Source organism: Panthera uncia, chromosome D4 (genome assembly GCF_023721935.1).
Source record: "Panthera uncia isolate 11264 chromosome D4, Puncia_PCG_1.0, whole genome shotgun sequence".
NCBI lineage: Eukaryota > Metazoa > Chordata > Mammalia > Carnivora > Felidae > Panthera > Panthera uncia.
Window position 1 is genome coordinate 19,149,013 of NC_064807.1, and position 18,975 is coordinate 19,167,987.

The 18,975-nt window shown below is 43.0% G+C and overlaps 1 protein-coding gene across 3 annotated transcripts in view; it reads left to right on the top strand.

The window, feature by feature from the left end:
- The first annotated feature begins 14,771 nt into the window (after nucleotides 1-14,771).
- The window catches only part of CEP78 (centrosomal protein 78), a 28,648-nt gene continuing 24,444 nt past the window's right edge, over nucleotides 14,772-18,975 (top strand). For all 3 annotated transcript variants that reach the window (XM_049633880.1, XM_049633888.1, XM_049633898.1), the window contains exons 1-3: nucleotides 14,772-15,125; nucleotides 18,569-18,741; nucleotides 18,837-18,909. In XM_049633880.1, the coding sequence (XP_049489837.1) occupies nucleotides 14,873-15,125; nucleotides 18,569-18,741; nucleotides 18,837-18,909 (499 nt within the window). In that variant the 5' untranslated portion in view covers nucleotides 14,772-14,872. The remainder of the gene's footprint in view (nucleotides 15,126-18,568; nucleotides 18,742-18,836; nucleotides 18,910-18,975) is intronic.

The following is an 18,975-nucleotide window of genomic DNA, read 5'->3' on the forward strand; positions in this document are numbered from 1 at the left end:
TTTCTCAGTAGCAGCTATGAAAGCCAGGTCATGAAGAATGCTGTCAAAATCCTAACAGAAAATTCTTTCCAAACTCGTATTCTCTACTTTGACAAACGATCATGAGAAAAAGAGAATGAAAACATTTTCAGGGGGTGCTCAGTCTGTTAAGTGTCTGACTTTGGCTCAGGTCATGCTCTCATGGTTGTCTGAGCCCCATGTCAGGCTCTGTGCTGACAGCTCAGAGCCTGGAGCCTGCTTCAGATTCTGTATCTCCCTCTCTGCCCTCCCCCACTTGTGTTCTCTCTGAAAAATAAATAAATATAAAAAAAAAAAAACATTTTCAGACATTTGAGGTCTCCAAAAATTGACCTCCCTTGCCCTTAGTGTTAGGAAATTCCTGGAGGATGTGTCACCACTAAAGTGAGAGAGAAAAACAAGAAAAAGGATAACTTAGCATACAGGAAATGGGGTCCTGGAATATGAGTGCATGGAATGGGAGCCCCTGGGGGGCAACTTTGCAGCAGATTCAGAAAACAAGTAGTCCATATTGAATAAGAGGATGGAGGGCTGTCTTCAGGGGAATAAAGGCAATGATTGCTTGATGGTCTTGAGCACATAGCAAATGGGCATGAAATTTAGGATACAAAGGAAATCTGATCAATTAAAAATAATATGTGTAAATTTAAAATATATTTCCTGCATAAAGAACAAAATATTTTCCTGGAAATTTAACACAATTATAGTATCCTACTGGATACAACAGTTAACAATATTTATCTGGTCACATGTAATTATGTAAAGAATACAATTTACCGAATATTATGTTTGCAATGTACAATGATGTGCCATGCGTCATAATGTATAATAATAATGTAAAAACTGAATACTGATTTAACCATATATTATAAAGTAACTGTATTATGAGGATATGGGAAAACAGGGCTGGTGGTGAAAGCAGTATTCTCAGTTTCCCTTGTAAGAGGACGATGTTGTAAGATCTAAAACTGATGATTCAATAAAATAATGATTAAAAGCATACTATTTAAAAATATGGAGATTAACACTGCAAGAAATGAGTGCAGGAATTTAAAGCCACTACCTTTGCAAAGCAGGACTTGAGATAGATGGAGGTGGGGGAGAAGGGACTTATATTTTTGGTTATAAGATTTCTAGCAAAATCTGACATTTCAAAGTGCATGAATTACTCTGATAATTAAAATTCATTTAAGAAACATCCAAGATAAAAACGAGCATTCCTCAGAAGTTTGTGAAACCTGAAGAAGACTTGGATTGTTGTGAAATAAGTAGACAAAAAAAAAAAAAAATGTACTCTGATTTCCATTTTCATGAATTTAACAAGAAGGTTTCTCCCATCACAAAATACTAAAATACCAAATCCTGGGTAAACTGGAGCAAATCTACTTTTATGTGTCCTATTCAGCTCAAAAGAAAATAAACATGGTCTCAAATAAATTTATTAAGTGCTGAAACAAGAGTGGTGTGCCAACACAGGAGCCCTAGCTGCCCTAAAGTACGCCAAAACCAGAAACCAAGAGATGCGTGGGTTAACCGTCCACAGGACTGAGCAGGGCCTGGGCCTTGGAGAGCCAGGGCTACCTTCATGAGCAGTCAGCCAGAGTCCCACACTCAGAACCCCCTACTTTGGTTTAATATTCTATTGTCATCTTTCTTGAAATTCTTAATTTTATTTCTCAGCTTGTGTTTTCTAAGTAAAGTTTATGGGACAGTGGAACAGGCATGTAAGAGTAGCCCGTGCAATCGCATGCCCATTGTTCTTGCTGCCCCATTCATGCACAGCAGTCACAATGCCCCATGTGCACAGCACTCAGGTGGGCCTGCAGTGGTGGCAGCTGAGCAAGAGCCGGTACCCAGTACCTGAACATCCGAGTACGCAGAGGTGCTGACGGCCCCCAGAGGCTGTGCTTTACACGCTCACCAAAGTCCTTCGGACACAGGGAAGGCAATGGGGTTCTAAGAAACATGAACGACCAAGGAACCTATCTATCCTAGCCTTCCTTATTCAATTACTTCCCTGTATTAGTCAGTTGCTTAGTGGCAATGATAACACAGAAGGAAAGATAGGGCAGCCCATAGTTCTTTCTCCTTTCGGCTCTTTTCATACAACGATGAGCTGAAGGTAGGAATCAGGGGAGAAAATGTACATGTCAAAAAGTGAAATTAAAACTGTTGACTTAGTGAGGCCCCTGGGTGGCTCAGTTGGTTAAGCGTCCGACTCTTGATTTTGGCTCAGGTCATGACATCATGGTTCTTTGGATTGAGATCGAGCCCCGAGTTGGGCTCTGCACTGATAGCATGGAGCCTGCTTGGGAGTCTCTCTCTCTCTCACACGCTCTCTCTCTCTCTCTCAAAATAAATAAACTTAAAGCAACTGCTCAGTTAGGTTTGTGCAGCGCTTCCACAGCATAGGTAAGAAAGAACTACATATGCATATATCGTCTATGAAGGCTAAATTGTGTAATTTGGTAATTTTGCATTTAAGTGAAAAGCTCTTACATTTGCACTTAAAACTCACCTTCTACAATATAAAAGTGAACGATAAAATTCATGCTAATCGTGCAAAATTTTAATTTTTCTTCACTTAGAACAACGGTCAAAAGCAAATAAAAAATACCCTGACAAGTTGAAAGAGACTTTGAGGAAAAAAAAAGGAAAAGGTTTTATATTTGAGTACTGTTAACACCACTTTTCTCTCGCTTTTCAAACAAAGGACTCCCCATTCTCATTTTTCCCTGGGCCCTGTAAGTTATGGAGCTGTGCCTGGACATTTTTCCTGATTAACTTAAAGCTATGCTGTGTGAAAAGTTTGAGGTGAGAAGGTCATCTGCCTCATCCTCTAATAGGCACCAATGTTTTTATTGTTTTTAATTAACAAGTGACTTAGACTGGGTCCCCAGAAGCAGACTCTGACAGGGAAGCTGTTTTAAGACAATCTGGGGGAGCTGGAACTGGAAGGAGGCCAGAAGGAAAGTGCAATTTCAAGGAAAGTCCCCTGAAGTCAATGAAGTCACTTAAGGGTGAATCACAGGGGAGCTGTATAGAATCAAAATGCATGCCTTTGAGTTGCTCAAGCAAGGCTAGACTGTGGGAGTCTGTACACTGCATCTGTCAGTTACTTAAAAGCTGGGTGGGGACAGGAACAGGAACCACCAGTCACGTCTGGCTCCCCAGGCCACAAGCAAAGCTGTCTCTGGTAGCCTGAAGTCACCCTAGTAACAAAGAGACACAGGTGCTGACCGCTGCAGGGCCAAGCACCCTAGGTGCCAGAAAGCATAAAACATAAATACATTCTAATAAAACTACCTGAAGCATCAGAAATGTAGCAAACAAAAAGTGTTCCTCCAGAGAAGGGTAACCCTGATACCAATTCGATTTGATGTGTGTTCTTCCAGGTCATTTTCTGTGCTCTCACAGTCCACAAATATTTACGAGTGTCCACTGTGTGTCCACTAGAGGCTGAAGATATGTCAGATGGACTTGGTCTCTGCTCTCACACATCTTTTTTTTTTAATGTTTATTTAGAGAGAGCACACGTGCGCAAGTGGGGAAGGGGCAGAGAGAGAGGTGGAGAGAGAATCCCAAGCAGGTTCTGCACTGTCAGCATGGGAGCCCAGCTCGGGGCTCGAACTCATGAACCGGTAAAAGCATGACCTGAGCTGAGATCAAGAGTCCGTCGCTTACCCGACTGAGCCACCCGGAGCCCCTGCTCTCACACATCTTACATTTCTGTGGGCATAGTGTTTTCTGACCATTTTACATCTCACCTGTTTCACTTTCAAATATATTTTGGATAGCTTGCTACATCAACATATGCAGATTTGCTACATATTTTATTGGCCACATAACATTCCATAAAGTGATATGGGGTAATTCATTTAACCACTTGCCTTTTGATTAATCAGTGATTCCTAAAAGAAAATACCTGAGAAGAAAATAAAGCAAGTATCTTCTTCAGATCTGTGTGTGAGTATATTCTCTGAGGCTGACCAACAGAGGATCACTGTTTTAGGATGAAGACATGTAGGGAAAGGTAGAGCAATCTACCTAAAGTTACACCTAAGATTATTCAGTCTGGGTGAGGATGAGCAGAGATCTGGAGTCAGGCCAAACTGAGCACAAAGGCCATAGTAATGTGATTAAATTGAACAGGTGTTGCAATTAGAAACTATTATGAATCTTTGGAGGAAGTTTAAGTCATATACGTTTAGAGGAACTTTAAGGTGTATATTGTATGATTTCCAGTTATTAGTTTGCCATGCAATCCTCTGATGCATAATAATAATACAGATGAGGAAAATAAAGACCAAGGGTGCATACCCAGAAACCTGGATTTGAACTTTACTCTGACTCCTCATTCTTTAGCTTTTCCAAACACAATGCTGCCTGCACTTTTGCTAAATTGTCAGCTTTTAAGTGGCAGAGTATAAATTGGTTTGCGTTTTACTGCCTGGCCCAGGAGAGGGGGAGAGACCATGATTATGGAAAATGAAAACTGTTTATCAACAGGATGAGTCTGTAGGGGAGAAAGTTAATTCTTTATTTTTCAGTACATTTTAAAATAGAAATGTAACATGCATTTGGGAACAGGTGCACAAATTAGAAATATCAGTGAGTTTTGGGGCGCCTGAGTAGCTCACTCGGTTAAGTGTCCGACTCGTCATTTCAGCTCAGGTCACGATCTCACGGTTAGTGAGTTCAAGCCCTGTATCAGGCCCTGCACGAACAGCACTGATCCTGCTTGGGATTCTCTCTCTCTCTCTCTCTCTCTCTCTCTCTCTCTCTCTCCTTCTCCCTATCCCTCTTTCTCTGCCCCTCCCCTACTCTCTCTCTCTCCCAAAAATAAATAAACATAAAAAAAGAAGTATCAATGAGTTTTTACAAAGAACACCTGTGTAACCAGATCTTTGCACTATTACTAGCAACCCAAAGCTCCATCAAGATCCACCACAATCCTGAGGCTATCATCATGGATTTATTTCACCTGATTCAGAACTTTAAACATGGAATCACATCGGGTGGTAGGCAGCTTCTAAATGAGTTCCATTGACGTCTACTTCCTGGTATTGGTGTCCTTGTGTAATTCCCTCCCCTTGAGTATGGCCTGGAACTAGTGACTTATAACAATAGAACGCGCCCAAAGTGATGGGACGGCACTTTCAAGGCTAGGTTACAAAGATCCTACCTTGTCCTCCCTCTTACTCCCTCTGATAGAAGACAGCTGCCATGTCATGAGCTGTACTATCAGAGACTCTGCGGCAAGAAGGTCACAGACCCAGCCAGGGAACGACTGAGGCTCTCAGCCTAGTCGCCTGCGAAGAAGGAATCCTGTCCAGGACAAAACAAGCACACCTGGAAGCAGATCCTCCCTGGTTCAGTTTTCAAACAAGATGACAGCCCCAGCTGACACTCTGAATGGCAGCACTGAGGCAGAGGCACCCGCCTAAGCCACACCTGGGCTCCTGAGCCACAGAATCTGAGATAAATAAATGCATGTTTTAAGCTGCTAAATGTTGTGGTAATCTGTGATGGAGCAACAGATAGTATGTGGTATGCACGCATTTGCATCAGGCTCCTTTCACTCAGCATTAAATTTGTGATTCAGCCATGTTTTTGCATGCAGCAAGAGTTAATTCACTTTCGTTGTCTTCTAGTGCATAAAGTTACAATTTATTTATTCTGCTCTTGATAGATACCTGAGCTATTTCTAGTTTGGGGCTATTTAAATAGTGCTTCTTTGAACACTCTTCCGCATGTCTCTTGGGACATACATACACACACATGTCCTGAGTGTACACTAGGAGGGCAATGGCCTGGTCAATGACCTGCAATGGCCAGGTCACCAGCAGCACACGGGACTTCCAGACGCTCCCCATCTTCATCAGCTCCATTTTCAACGTGACCATTATGGTGCACATTTAGTGGCATCCCGTTATGGTTTTAATATCCCTGATTAACTCGTGTTTTAAATGTTTAATTAAATTACTTAATTTTCACTCCCCTCATTAGGATGGGCACTTTGTCATGGTGTTTTATTTTGTTTTGTTTTATTTTGGTGATTTTGCATATTCTATTCTGTGAAGTGCTTATTCAAGCCTCGCCTATTTTTTTGTTGGGTTGTCTTTTTCTGGAATCAATTACTTTTTCTGGAACCAAGTTCTTGCCAGAGGTAGATATCGAAAGAATCTTCTCTCATTCTTTGATTTGCCTTTCCACTCTTTAGTGATCATTTTGTTGACCATTTAGTTCAACAATCCATCTAGAATTGACTTTGGGGTTTTTTTGTTTTTAATATTTATTTTGAGAGAGAGAGTGTATGAGCAGCAGGAGAGGCAGAGAGAGAGGGAGAGAGAGAATCCCAAGCAGGCTCCATGCTGTCAGTGCAGAGCCCAACATGGGGTTCCATCTCATGAACCATGAGATCATGACCTGAGCTGAAACCAAGAGTTGGATGCTTAACCAACTGAGCCACCCAGGTGCCCCTGGAATGGACTTTTGTATGTGGAGTGAGAGAAGGATCAATATTTTTTTCCACAAATGACACATAAGCATTTATTGAAAAAAAAAATCCTTTATCCATTATATTGTCATCTTTGTCATAAACGAAGTGACCTTATCTCTCTGGGTAGGGACCAAACCTTCTGTTTTCTTCCATTGCTCTATTTCTATTCTTGTATCATACCACATTGTTTTAATTATCATACCTTTAATGAGTCATGTTGTCTGGTAGTTTAAGTACTCCAACTTTGTTCTTCTTTTTCATGCCTTACTATGATGACCTTAAGAATCTCCAAATAGGGGTGCCTGGGTGGCTCAGTCAGTTGAACATCTGAAACTTGATTTTGGCTCAGGTCATGATCACAGAATCATGGAATCGAGCCCCGCGTCCATGTTCAGCACCAAGCCTGTTTAAGATTCTCTCTCTCCCCCTGCCTCCCTCTCTCTCTCTCTCTCTCTCTCTCCCCCTCTTCTCCTTTCCCCCATTCATCCATTCATTCATTCTCTCTCTCTCTTTCTCAAAATAATTTTAAAATCCTCTGTTCTGAGAGGAACAGCTAAAATTAACAATTCAGGAAACAACAGATATTGGCGAGGATGCAGAGAAAGCGGAATCCTTTTTGCACTGCTGGTGGGAATGCAAACCGATACAGCTGCTCTAGAAAACAGTATGGAGTTTGCTCAAAAAATTACAAATAGAACTACCCTATGAGCCAGCAATTGCACTACTAGATATTTAACCAAAAGCTATAGAAATGCTGATTCGAAGGGGCACATGCACCCCAATGTTTATAGCAGCATTATCAACAATAGCCAAATTATGGTAAAAGCTCAAATGTCCATCAACTGATGAATGGATAAAGATGGGGTATGTATAAAATGCAATATTACTCAGCAATCAAAAAGAATGAGATTTTGGAGCACCTGGGTGGCTCAGTCAGTTGAGCGACCAACTTCAGCTCAGGTTATGATCTCAGGGTTCATGAGTTTGAGCCCCACATCGGGCTCTGTGCTCACAGCTCAGGGCCTGGAGCCTGCTTTGGATTCTGTGTCTCCCTCTCTTTCTGCTCTTCCCCCGCTCACACTCTGTCTCTCTCTCAAAAATAAATAAACTTCAAAAAAAAAAAAAAGGAATGAAATCTTGCCATTTGTGACAACATGGATGGAAACTCTTAAATACAGAAAATAAACTGAAGGTTGCTGGAGGGGAGGTTGGTGGGGGGGGGGTGAGCTAAACGGGTGATTAGCATTAAGGAGGGCACTTATTGGGATGAGCACTAGGTATTATATGTGAGTGATAAATCACTAAATTCTACTCCTGAAACCATTATTACACTATATGTTAACTAACTTGGATTTAAATAAAATTAAAAAAATTTTTAAGTATTTAAAAATTTTAAAAATAATTAAACAAAGAGTCTCCACGTAAATTTTAGATTCAGCTTGTCAATTTACACATGCACATACAGAAGGAATTCTGATTCCTACTGCACTGAATCTGTAGAAAGTTTGAAGATTACCGATTTACAATATTGAATCATGCAATCAATGACCCATGATATACCAGTCCATTTATTTATGTCTGATTTATCTCAGTAAAGTTTTTCAGTTTTCTGTGTAGAGTTTTCATAAACTTTTTGTTATATTTATTCCTAGGTGCTTGATTTTTTTAAACATTTTTGTTATAAGTTACAGACTCAGGAAACCACAAAAGGTAAATAGATAGCTTAATGATCTTATAAGACAAGTACCCTTGTAATCACACCCAATGCAAGAAATAGCACTTTGCCTGAAGCCCCTCCTTGTGTCCTGATATAATTATAATTTCTTTCTTCCAAAAAGTAATCATTTTCCTGACTTTTATAATTGACTCATCCTTAAATTTCTTTATAAATGTATCATCCAAGTTTGCCTCCCTAGACAGCATGGTTTAGTTTTCTTGTTTTAAATAATGACTTTTTCTCTTGTAATCTGTAAGTCACCTTTCCATCCTTTTACTGCCCTTCAATCTATCTGTTGAAGAATGCAGGCCACTTGACCTGTAGAGTTCCCCACAATATGGATCTTGCTGAGTACATGTTCATGGTGCAGCTACACATGTTCCTCTGTCCTCTATATTTCCTACAAAATAAGAAACTGATCAGTCCTTTTGGGAAGACTATAGACTGTGGCGTATTATTTCATCAGATAATATCTGGTTATCTCTCTTTATGTGATATTGGCAGCCGCTGATACTCACTGAATACACAACTTTTTCATTCAATCACCAGAACCCCCATTTCTTCTAGTTAATCTTGCATTTCTGAATTCTGCCAGATCCCAACATGAACTTATCAGAGACTGCAAAATTGTGATATTCCAACTTGATCGCTTCTTTTCCATTTATTGGCAGAAATACTTTTATGAAGAGATCTATCCCCTCATCTACAATTTGGTTACACAATGATATAGTTCACAATGGAAAGGCAGGATAAAAACTTGGTTATTCTCCCACCCCACCCAATCCCACCCCTACTATTTAAAAAATCCATTTTCATTATAATGAATGTTTCCCAATTACCCTCATACGTTGACTTTTTTTTTTTTTTTTTGGTATCCATAGAAACATGTGGATTTAAACATAGTTGATGGGTTTCAATTCATTGTAATTTTATCCTACTGAAGTTCAAAATGTTCTATTGTCCACAGAGAGCCTCTGCACATTTGGCTCCTGAATCCTTTTGAAATGACCTTAGTACTCTTTGATAACTTGTCATTTGGTATCACAAAATTTTCCAAGTTCATCTCACACAGATGCACCACAGACCTGAAATAAGCCATACCGAGACCATAATCTGGGCCCTATGGATGTCTTTTGCTATTGGGTTGGTCACTGGTTCTAGGCCTATTCACAGACAGAGATAGGATGTGTGTGTGTGTGACAAATATATATGACATATATTTGTTGTATTTAATCATATACATAGATAGTATATAGTTTTATATAAATTTATAGTTATACAGAAATTGACCTAAATTTCTATATAAATATAAATACAGTTAAAATACTTTATGAATTACAGATAATTCTAATTTTAATTCAGCACTCCAGTTTTAAGTAAACCTCCTCTACATTATCTCTGTATTCTTTTTCTTACATCCTGAGAACCCTATTGCCCTAGCTCATAGTAGATGTTATAACTATAATAATCCATAATTTCTCATTCGTCCTATTCCATATGACTCATAGGACAGACTCAGAATTGCAATTTCAATGTTATGTTTAATAAACAATGCTTGAAAACACTTTTAACTTCATTTGGTGTTTGTTCGGTCCTTCTCTGTCATTTATAGGACTGATACCTGCATTGTCAGAGCACACAGCCATTAGAAGTGATACTCTTTCCTGTGTAACCCTCATTTACTTCTCATTCTAGAAGCAGCAGTTATGCTTAATGCTCAATAGCAGTGCTTATATTGATTGTCTCCTGCCATTTTGGCAAGTGGAGTGTGAGGGGATATGATGCCAGCAGAGGTCTTAAATGGGCTTAAGTGGGCTCTCCTCTTGTGTTTCAGTGGCCAAGGTGAGAAGAGTGTGCCGTAGGAGCTGCTGCCCCACGGTTGGGCCCTCGAGTCAGATATGTGGGACAGACCTCAAATGGACCCAACCATGGAGCAAAACCAGACATCTGGAGGTCTAAAACAGAGTCACTACAGCTAATCCTCAAATCAAAAAATCCCAAATTCTTGTTGATGTCACTGAGCTTTAGGATGATTTTCTTCCACATTATTACAGTATGAGTGGACTAACAGAATATCTTCCAAATTACTGTTACCTAGATGGCTACCACTGTGCCTATATATGAGGCAACTGCGTACTCAGAAATTTTGAGAATTCTTGAACTCTTGGTGCCTCTCCAGAATATTTCACATGGTTAAAGTTTCCCCCAAACAAGTCTGGTAATGTGCCATAAAGACATCTCCCTAAACTTTTATTAAATATAAAGTAGAGTTCTATTTATTTTCTGCTTGTATGTAGTCAAGATGCTTTTTATGAATATAAAAGGATGAAAAATTGTACAGGAACATCTTTTTGGCTAGCTGTTATTCACAGGGGAAAATTACAATCAAAATGGACATTTCGCTGAATGTAGAGCACTGATGCCCCCAGTGTCTCTCAATGCCAAGTAAACAAAGGCACTTAATAAGTATGGAAACCTGCTCTCTCCATTAGAGAGGGAGAACAAGTTGTTCTTAAGTGGTGGAGGGATGCTCTTAGCAACTATTTGCAACGCTCTGTGAGCTTAGTTACTATGTTGCTATGAAGCAGCCTATTGTCCAAGTGTAACTACAGAACCTTGAAAAGTAGACAAGGAGAGAAAGGGCTGGGGAACTCATTTCATTCATCCATTCATTCACCAAATATTTACTGACCAGGTTGACCATGTGTATAGCACCATGGTAAGAAGTGCACAGAGCACAGAGTTGTATCCGCACTCTATGAGAGCTTAGATACCAGCGGCGAAGATAAAATGTAGATGCCTTACGGCAGCTCCAGACGTATCCTACTAAACTGTTCGCAAGTTTGGAGAAGAGAAGGGATCCATATCTTGCTTGGATTCTCAGTGAGGTTTTCCCAGAGAAGGAGACATAAGAGTGGTGACTATAAGAGTTTTTAATATTATAACACACGAGCTGGAAGGGAGCAAAGATGTAGAGATAATTAGACTCATCGATTAAAAACAAGTCTGGAGGGGCGCCTGAGTGGCTCAGTTGGTTAAGGATCTGACTCTTGATTTCAGCTCAGGTCATGATCTCAACAGCTTGTGAACAGAGCCCCGCATCAGGCTCTGTGCGGACAGCACAAAAACTGCTTGGGATTCTCTGTCCCTCTCTCTTTGCCTCTCCCTCCTTCTCTCTTTCTCTCAATAAATAAATAAAAACTTTTTTAAAAGTCCAGAAAGTGAAACTCAAGCCAGGTTATGGAAAGTTTTAAATGTCATTCTTAAACATTTGGGCTTTACTGTGTTGGCAAGATGTGTCAATGGAAGGTTTGGAACAGGGCAACAGCATGATCTATGAACCTTGGGAGGTGTAATAAATGATGTTTAGTTGAGCCTGAATGTGGTATTCTCTGAAGCAAGCATGATAATCCACACGTAAAATAATGAATAGTGGCATTGGAGTAATGGCAAGGCAGATAGAAGGAAGGAGTATCAGGCATGCTGTAAGGGAAAAAGTGCCAGGGCTTGCTCATTGATTAGGTCCACTCACTTGTTCATTCAACAAGTGTTATAACTGGTGCTGCAGTTACATGTAGCATGTAGTAACTGTGCTAGTCCCCGGAGATGCAAGAGGAAGTAAAACAATGTGATCTCTTCCTCATGGACCGTATAGTCAATATCTATCTTAAAACGACTGTGAAATGTGATGAAGGCCTGAATGAAGAAGAGGTACATGGTGTTTGGAGAGCTCAGGCCAGGGGGCCTGATGAGTTGAGTAGGTAAGGGAATGCTTCCTTGGCAATGTGATACGTGAGCCGAGAAGGATGAAGAGACATTAAGCACATACAGACCAGAGGGAAGGATATTTCATGTAGAGGGAAGAGCATGGACAATGAGCCATGAAGCATGTAGGCCTGAAAGGAGTCCACTGTGGGCCAGATTCTTGAATACAAAAGGGTGCAAGATGAGGGGCGCCTGGGTGGCTCAGTCGGTTAAGCGTCCGACTTCAGCTCAGGTCATGATCTCGCGGTCCGTGAGTTCAAGCCCCGCGTCAGGCTCTGTGCTGACAGCTCAGAGCCTGGAGCCTGTTTCAGATTCTGTGTCTCCCTCTCTCTGACCCTCCCCCGTTCATGCTCTGTCTCTCTCTGTCTCAAAAATAAATAAATGTTAAAAAAAAATTAAAAAAAAAAAAAAGGGTGCAGGATGAGACTGCAGAGATCATGCCCCCATCACGCTCAGGGGATGCAGTGCCCTGTAGACCAGGGCACTCAAAGTGCCAGCGTGCAATGAGATAAGGAGCCTGTTCTCGAATGTAACTCGCACCCTGCCACTTTCATCAAGAAAGTCTTGCCTGCTGAACGAACGAGTATGTTTGGTGCAGGCTTGATTTACATTCTGAAGCAAGCTCTTTATCTTATAAAACAGTAGCAGTTCTCACCCAGCAGCTAGTCTGTGACTTCACACTGAGGAGCAATATTTTAGACCATTGTGAGGAGGGCTGCCTTTGCGCTAAGGGCAATGGGAAGTCATGGAAGGATTTGAACAGGAAGTGGTGGTGGCTGCACTACAGAGCATGGACTGGAAGGCAGCCAGAGTTCGTGGAGAGAAGATGAAGAGGGGCGCCTGGGTGGCTCAGGCGTTTCAGCCGCTGACTTTTGATGTCAGCTCAGGTCATGATCTCCTCGGTGGTGAGTTTGACCTCCGAGTCAGGCCCTGTTCTGACAGCGGGGAGCCGGCTTTGATTCTTTCTCTCCCTGTCCCGCTCGTTCTCTCTAAATAAACAAACAAACAAACTTAAAAAGATGAGGAAGTCTGTGTCTGAAAACCTATTTTCCCACTGAAATAAGAGGTATCATACCTCCTCATACCTCTTCCGGTCAGAGAGCAGGGACACAGAGTCTAGTGGTGACATGAGAAGAGTGGAGGAGATTTGGAAGAGCCATTGCGAACAACTTATGGAAGTGGAAAAAAAGAAATGGGAAGCACATGACAGTTAAAATAAGACAGGACTGGATCCAACAAACTCATTGCTCTGAAAGCAGGTCCAGAGAAGATCAGTGTTGGAGATGAGCAGAGAGCATCTGCACTGAGGCTCCATGGGAAGGTAAGCTGGGTTCGACGTCTGGGTATAATGTTGTCAGGATGAACCAGGAGTGAAGTACAGTGAATAAGAGGTAAAACAATCCCACTCGACCAGCGGATGCTGTCAAAAACCAAACTCCGCCCACTGAATAAAACGAAACAGAAAGATGAGTTTGTTGCAAGGCTTTCAACCTCCAACCTGGGAAACTCAAAGTGAGGAGAGCAATCAATTCTGAGTCGCTCACAGGTTAAGGGATTTTTATAGGGTGATGCATAAGTTATTTGGATTTTTCAGCGGATTGGTTGCCTACTGGTCTTCTATTTTATTTGGATCAGGGTAGCTGAGTCAAGGGAACAAGGAAGTCCAGAGAAGGGATGATCAGACTTGGCATTTGGGGATTGGCTGGCGTCCTCTGCTGATGTCTGAGAAGAGCTACACGTTCCTGTAACTTAGATTAAGTTTCCCGTATGTGTGGCAATTGAATATCTCCATTCCGTCCCTAACAAAAATGGTTTCCACTTTAGCTTGGTTCTACAGTGGAAGAGGAATGCTGTAAACATAATGCCTAAGGCCTGACCAAAGGACTATCACTGTTCTAGAAAACGGATACAAACACAGGTTCTGAGGCCAATTATCTGAGTTCTACTTACTTAGCTGTAAGGTACCTAACTTCCTCTGCCTTGGTTTCCCCTTTTGTAAAGTAGATACACAACCGTTACGTTCCTTGGCGAGTTGTTAAGAAAATTAAATTATTTCATACTTAAACAATGCTTAAAATGATGCCTAGGAGACAGAAAGCACTAATTATGAGAGAGTTAACCGTCGCTGTCAATACAAAACAAAGTGACTATTAGTAATCACAACAATGTCCTGAATTCATGGAAGTCCTTACAACATGCCTACAACCGCGTGAGGTAAGTAGAAACAACACAAGTGAAGAGTTACTTGTAGAAATTGATACAGACAGCAAAGATTTAATGCACATGCACGGCAGCGGATATTCACTCGGTCGTTTGCACATCCCTCACCAGGGGTCCTCTCTCCTGGGCGGTGCAAGCATAGACACTTGTCGCAAGTTTAGACTACTTTGTAAATGTGATGCTACGTCCGTCTCTCCCTTTAATTCGATCAACCAGTTAAATCCTTTTCTGCAAACCCCAAATTCCGAAAACAGCCTACCTTTCGCACCTTCCTCGCCTCGAACCTCCCGCCTCTCGTCCTCAGGCTCCGTCCCCAGGAGAGGCGGGGCCTGCGTGCGGACGCACAGCGAGCGCGCTGACGTCTCCGCGCCCCGCCCCCCACAGGCCCCGCCCGTCGGCTTGAACTGCAGCCCCGCGCCGCGGAGGGCGGTAAGGCGGGAGCCAACGGCCGGCGCCGCGGGGCGGGGGGCGGTGCGCGAGCGCGGCGTCGGTGGGCCTAGCTGGGGCCGGGGGCTGTGAGTCTTCTGGCCGAGCCGCCGCTCCTGCGCAGCCGTGGGATCGCAGCAGTCGGGCCTTCGACGACCCGGCGTTCTGGGGCGCCAGCGGGCATTGTCTCCGCCGCCGGCGTCCCCCGAGGCCGTCCCCGGGCCATGATCGACTCGGTGAAGCTGCGCCGCGACAGCGCGGCCGACTTCTTCTCGCACTACGAGTACCTATGCGCGCTGCAGGACTCAGTGCCGCTGCCCTCGGTGCGCGCCTGCCTGCGGGAGGGCGTGCTGGACTTCAATGCCGACCGCCTGCGCGTCGTGGACTGGGCGCCGCTCCTGAGCACCCTCAAGATTAACAAAGATCTGCCCCTAATCTCCATCAAGAGCTTCTTCCAGCCGTGGCTTGGCGAAACAGGTTTGTAGTTCCCGCCAACAGTGGTCCTCGTGTCGGTGCCGCGGCGCGAGATTTTAGACGGTGCCAGGTGGAGGCTGGGCGCAGGCACGGGTGTGCCCTGCCCGGGTATGTGTGCAGCACACGGGGCGTGCGGCCTAGGACTCTTACCAGCTCAGGGGGGCCCGGGGTGAGTCACTTAAGGCCTGCGGGTCTCAGCGGTCTCTTTCGTAATATAGACTAACAGGACGTGCTGTGCCTGGCGATTACAAAAATGCACCAAGTTAATGCTTGTAGAGCACTTAAGGCAGTTTGGGACATAATTAAGCATTCGACGTATGTTACCTATTGGGTTACCTTGGTTTCTCCCATGCCTTCATACACTCGCCCACAGAGCCCAGACCTGCACCTGGGGCCCAGAGCTGTCTAGCACGCACGATTGGATACCCCACTTCACCCTTAATCCAGACTAAACCCTATGATTTAGTCTGATACAGAACAAAGCATTAGGAAAACTGATACATCCCAGCCTTTTGCACCATTTCCTTTTGAATAAGACATGGCTGTTAATCAAAAAACGTTTTTGTTTTGTTTGTTTGTTTGTTTGTTTGTTTAATCACACACAGTGGAAAGAGCACAGATGGGAAGGCAGCCTAGGGTTTGAATTCCAGGGTTTACACTCTGTGTGGTGGGAGCAAGTTACTTTTAAACTACAATCCCCACACTTGTAAATTAACATTTCCATGGGTTGTTAGAGTTAAGAGTACACTTAACTGTGGTGAGCACCGAGTAATGTATAGAATTCTCAAATGACTATAATGTACACCTGAAACTAATATAACACTGTATGTTAACTATACTGGAACTTTAATAAATCAATAAATACTTTTTACTCCTAAAAATTAAGCAGGTTGTTGGTATACAAGTGTCCTGGCACTGGAATGAGTTCAGCCAGCACCCAGCACTGCAGGAGACAAGGTTCCTGCCCTGGAGGATCTCCTCTTCTGCTGGGAGAGGCAGCAAGTAAACACTAGCACCGAAGTTAGGGCTCTGGAAGAAGAGAGCCAAAGCATAAGAGACTCTTAAAAACTGAGAACAAACTGAGGGTTGATGGGGGGTGGGAGGGAGGGGAGGGTGGGTGATGGGTATCGAGGAGGGCACCTTTTGGGATGAGCACTGGGTGTTGTATGGAAACCAATTTGACAATAAATTTCATATATTAAAAAAAAATACATAAATAAATAAATAAAAAGAAGTGAGCTCTGGTGCTGTAAAGCTGAGAATGTTAGAAGGGAAAGTTAGGGAGGGTTTCTTGGAGGAGCTGCCTCCTTTGTAAGGTTGTGTGGGAGCTGCTCAAATGGCAGGAGGGAGCTGCTTGTGCCCAGGTTTGAGAAATGTAAGAAAATATGGCAAAACTAAGGTAGAGGACTGCAATTTAGGGTTTAAAGAAGGGAGGGCTGAGACAGGAAACCTGGTGGGGGCCACACAGGGAGGGGCCTTGTTTGTCCTATCCAGTGGTTGGATGTTTATCCTAACGGCTGTGAGAGGCACTCAAGGATGCTGAGGTGGACTTTTGATTTAGAAGCTTGCTCTGACTTCCATCTGGAGGGCAAGTTGATTGGGAGGAGGGCGAATTGTAATCTGAGATATCAGAGAGACAAATGGATGGGGCCTGGGGACCAGTTAGAAGGACGGGGGGACAGCAAGCTTGGGTGACAATTTATAGAAGCACCCTTCTGTGAGACACAACACAGCAGGAGCGGATTGGGGTCTGGGGTCAGGGAGAAGATCTCGCTTCATCCTTAATGCTTTAAGAGGGCCCTGTGGGGCATCCAAACGTGTGTCTAGATAACTCTGGGCTCCAGGTGCAGATCTGGGCTCCATGGGGGAGTGTTTGAAGGCATGGGAGAAACTAAGGTAACCCACAAAGAAGATCTAGAAAATCCTACCCCTAAAAGATGTTTTTTAAATGGACACCTTTGAGTGTGTTTATAAGCTGACACAAAGTAGCCAGCACACAGGGAAGGTGTGAAGATACAGGAGAGGAAATAAACTACTGGTTTATTTTTTTAAAAAATCTGGACACTCGGGGGTGCCTGGGTGGCTCAGTCGGTTAAGCTTCCGACTTCGACTCAGGACATGACCTCATGGTTCGTGAGTTCGAGCCCCACATCGGGCTCTGTGCTGACAGCTCCGGGCCTGGATCCTGCTTCAGATTCTGTGTCTCCCTCTCTCTCTGATCCTTCCCCTCTCGAGCTCGCTTGCTCGCTCTCTCTCTCAAAATAAATAAACATTAATTTTTTTTTTTTTTTTTTTTTTTTTAATCTGAACACTCATCATGTGCCTGGCCCTTTTCTAGCTTCTGGGTTTCATGTCATCTGTTATCTCTTCTGCAGGGACATCTCAATTTGTCCTCTGGTGAAGAGAAGTGAGATTATTGTCTACATCTCATTCAGGTTTAGGAACTGTTCTGTTCCTCTGGAGAGACTTGACTTAACCAAAGTAATAACTTAGAAATCAGAAGAAATTACAGTTGGAAGGGATCTCAAAGTCAAGGCCATTGTACTTAATCTTGCCTCATACTTCACAGTGAGTGTATGAAAAATGTATCACACAGACCATTCTCTTCAGAATCCCTTCACTGAACCTTTGTTTTCTCTTGCATCCCGTGGGTCCAGACTATACATTTTGTCCTCCTGGGTCTATTTCTTTATTCTCACCAGCTTCTAACCAGTTGTTGCTGCCACTGAGCTCAGTTTCTCTCTCCATTCATCTGCCTACTGGGCTTCCGTGATCTTCTAAAATGAAAACGTGTCCTTAAAATAATGCTCATAATGGCTCACCGGCACAGGATCAGCGTGCATTGGCTGCACAGCTTGTGTCCTACACAGGAGCATGGAATCTGAGCCGTGCTCTGCTAAAGCCCAAGGGGCTGGTTGACCCTGGGGAAGGGATGCTTTTTCTAATCTATCTGACTTAGATACGGTCTTCTAACCTGTAGAGGCACCCTTACTGTGCCCCTGGTAGCCCTGGTCCTCTTTACCTATGAGATAAAAGCCATCGGCTTTTTATTCCAGGCTGATTTGGGCCAACCTCTCCATTTTAATTTCTTTCTCCTCCCCCTTGCACCCTGGCCTTTAGATGTCCCCACCTGCAATATTTTCTGTGGCCGGCAGGTGCCAGGCTCGGACGTCTTTGCACTTCCCACGCAGACTTTATGTGGTCATTCTCCTCTTTCTAGATTCAACTTCAGCATTGTCTTGAAGCCATCACTTAGATAAAACTTTGTTTTCACAGGAACCTCTTTGCATGTAATTTATGTTTCTGTAAGTCATGTGATTGACTTTTTGAGTTTACATGTGTCCCTCAAGTAGGACTTTAAGAGCACGATTCATTTTTGTACCTTAGCGCTGAGTAGATATTTTCTAATGATGACAATACATACTTTACAATAATTTTTGTTTTAGGTTCTGACAGAAATAAAGTTTGCAGAAGTCGTGTTCCTGCAATAAGAAGCAAAGATGTGACCTTCCAGTTATGTAAAGCCCTCAAATGCTGTTTAAGTATATCAAACGCTCTGAAGAACCTAGAGTTAAATGGACTAGTTCTGAGAGAGAGAGATTTAACAGTTTTGACAAAGGTAAGCCTTCTCCAGTGTGTCCTGCAAACACTGGATATTTGCTTTAGAGGGTAAACTGAGCCTGTAAAATTTTTAACTTTTTCTCCCCCTTAAAGGGATTGAATAAATCGGCTACTTTGGTGCACCTGTCTCTTGCAAATTGTCCAATTGGAGATGGAGGTTTAGAGAGTAAGTTTCAATCTTGTTTAAGTCTCCTCCCGTCAGACTGATCTCACGTTTCCCTGCACGCATGTT